At 40.2% G+C, this 1,678-nt stretch overlaps 1 protein-coding gene across 2 annotated transcripts in view; it reads right to left on the bottom strand.

Annotated features, from left to right (window-relative positions):
* Nucleotides 1-1,678, bottom strand: part of LOC147260569 (tetratricopeptide repeat protein 28-like) — a 188,422-nt gene that overhangs the window by 7,774 nt on the left and 178,970 nt on the right. For both annotated transcript variants that reach the window (XM_086207194.1, XM_086207193.1), the window contains exons 15-16: nucleotides 433-577; nucleotides 150-329 (exon numbers count right to left, since the gene is read on the bottom strand). In XM_086207194.1, coding sequence (XP_086063320.1) covers nucleotides 150-329; nucleotides 433-577 — 325 coding nt within the window. The remainder of the gene's footprint in view (nucleotides 1-149; nucleotides 330-432; nucleotides 578-1,678) is intronic.

Below are 1,678 nucleotides of genomic sequence, written 5' to 3'. Positions count from 1 at the left end.
CTAGAAGAAAGCAAAAAGAGCTACATGACCTACATCTTAAAGACAACAATTTAATACTTTGTTATCGTGAAAAACAGAACCAAGGCTATTCTAAAGTTTCAGGTAGAGGCAAGACAATATTTATAAACCATCTGATGAAGAAGCTCAACCTTTGCACTGGATCCAAGGCCATGGATTGAAGGAACAGCAATGAGGCTGAAGCGCTCATACAGATACTCATTAGATGAGCTTCCTTTTAGCAGGGCAAAGGGGATGAGGTACAGTTCTCCCTCCAGCACCATCACCAGCTGTCTGTGTCTGCCCACCGGTCCACTGGAATGCATCAAGCCCTGACAGACAAAAGGAGTAGTATGAAGATACAAAGAACTTCTTATAATGGACTTCTTACAATCATCTCTGCTGCAGAATTACATCAACTGAGGTAGCGCTCACCCCTTCCATAGGTGCAATGAGCAAATCATAAAGTGCCCGGAGAGGAGGCTTGCCGAGGTTGCTGGAGCGGCGAGGCAGAGAAGAGCTGCCCTCTTTGGCAGGAGACATGGTGTTACTAAACAGGCTGGTCATACTCTGGCAACTCCTGTGGAAACACAAAACAATCCTGTAGTATCATTTTTGCGTTCTATTTTTTTTCTGCGAGGACTGATGTAGCTTTAGGGCAGTTTATCATCTTTGCCTAATTCATTTAAAGTAAGCATTTGTATGAGAAAAGATTCCCATTCTTTTTCTGCTCTTTTCCATTTTACATGATTGTCCCACATCCGGATATCAGGCAGGCCAAGCTTTTTTCCCCATGTGTTAATTCAATATTTGCACTGGATTTACTATGATCTATTTTTACATAATAAAGCTGCACACTTAATGACAGTTCTACATGACACCTGTGATTCTTTGTTTCCAGTCAAAAGGTGCCACAAATGAAAATACTGGATACATTTAACAGCCTAAATTAAACATATTGCTGTGTGCACTGAGACTGTATCGCTTGCATTTTAAAAAAATATATAACGTGCAGACTTTACAAAAATGCGGATACAATAAATGTCTTTTCAGCAATGATCAATACCAAAAAAGCTATTAAAAAATGCCACAAGTCAACAGAGATCTCACGCGTGAAACTGTTTTTTAACATCAAACCATGGTGCTGCTCGAAATGAGCTTTGCAGATGTGCTGGGAATGTAGCTGACAAGGTCCATGTCTAACGCAGCAGTGTTGTATCAGATGTTGCTCTGGCGAGACGCAAACTCAGCAACTGTAATTTCTCTGATTCAACACACTCAGTCCCAGAGGTTCATGTTTCATTTTCTGACACAATCACTGTCAGATCTAAGCTGGAGTCTGTAAGACACAGATAAAGACCGGCTATTCTGGATATCCAGGATAAAATCTATATATGTGTGTTTATCTGTGTGTGTGTGTGTGTGTGTGTGTGTGTATAAAAAAATCTACACACAGACAGGCACACACACACACACACACACACACACCAGGTACACTTGTACAATCTTATATGATCCAACACAATAGCTCTGCAATAAATTCACCCTTAAAGATAATAATACCCAGTTTTTACTGATGCTGTCAAAGAGGTTTTAATTGAACTAAAATGCGATTACAAAGGTTGTAATTCACAGTGGTGTTAAACTGGACCACATTATACCGGGAGGTATTTCTAATACT

Source organism: Aulostomus chinensis, chromosome 6, assembly GCF_037954235.1.
Source record: "Aulostomus chinensis isolate RoL2024-O1b breed Wild chromosome 6, RoL_Achi_v1.0, whole genome shotgun sequence".
Classification (NCBI taxonomy): Eukaryota; Metazoa; Chordata; class Actinopteri; order Syngnathiformes; family Aulostomidae; genus Aulostomus; species Aulostomus chinensis.
The sequence above is the reverse complement of the archived record's forward strand: the minus strand, read 5'-3'. Positions and strand labels throughout refer to the sequence as shown.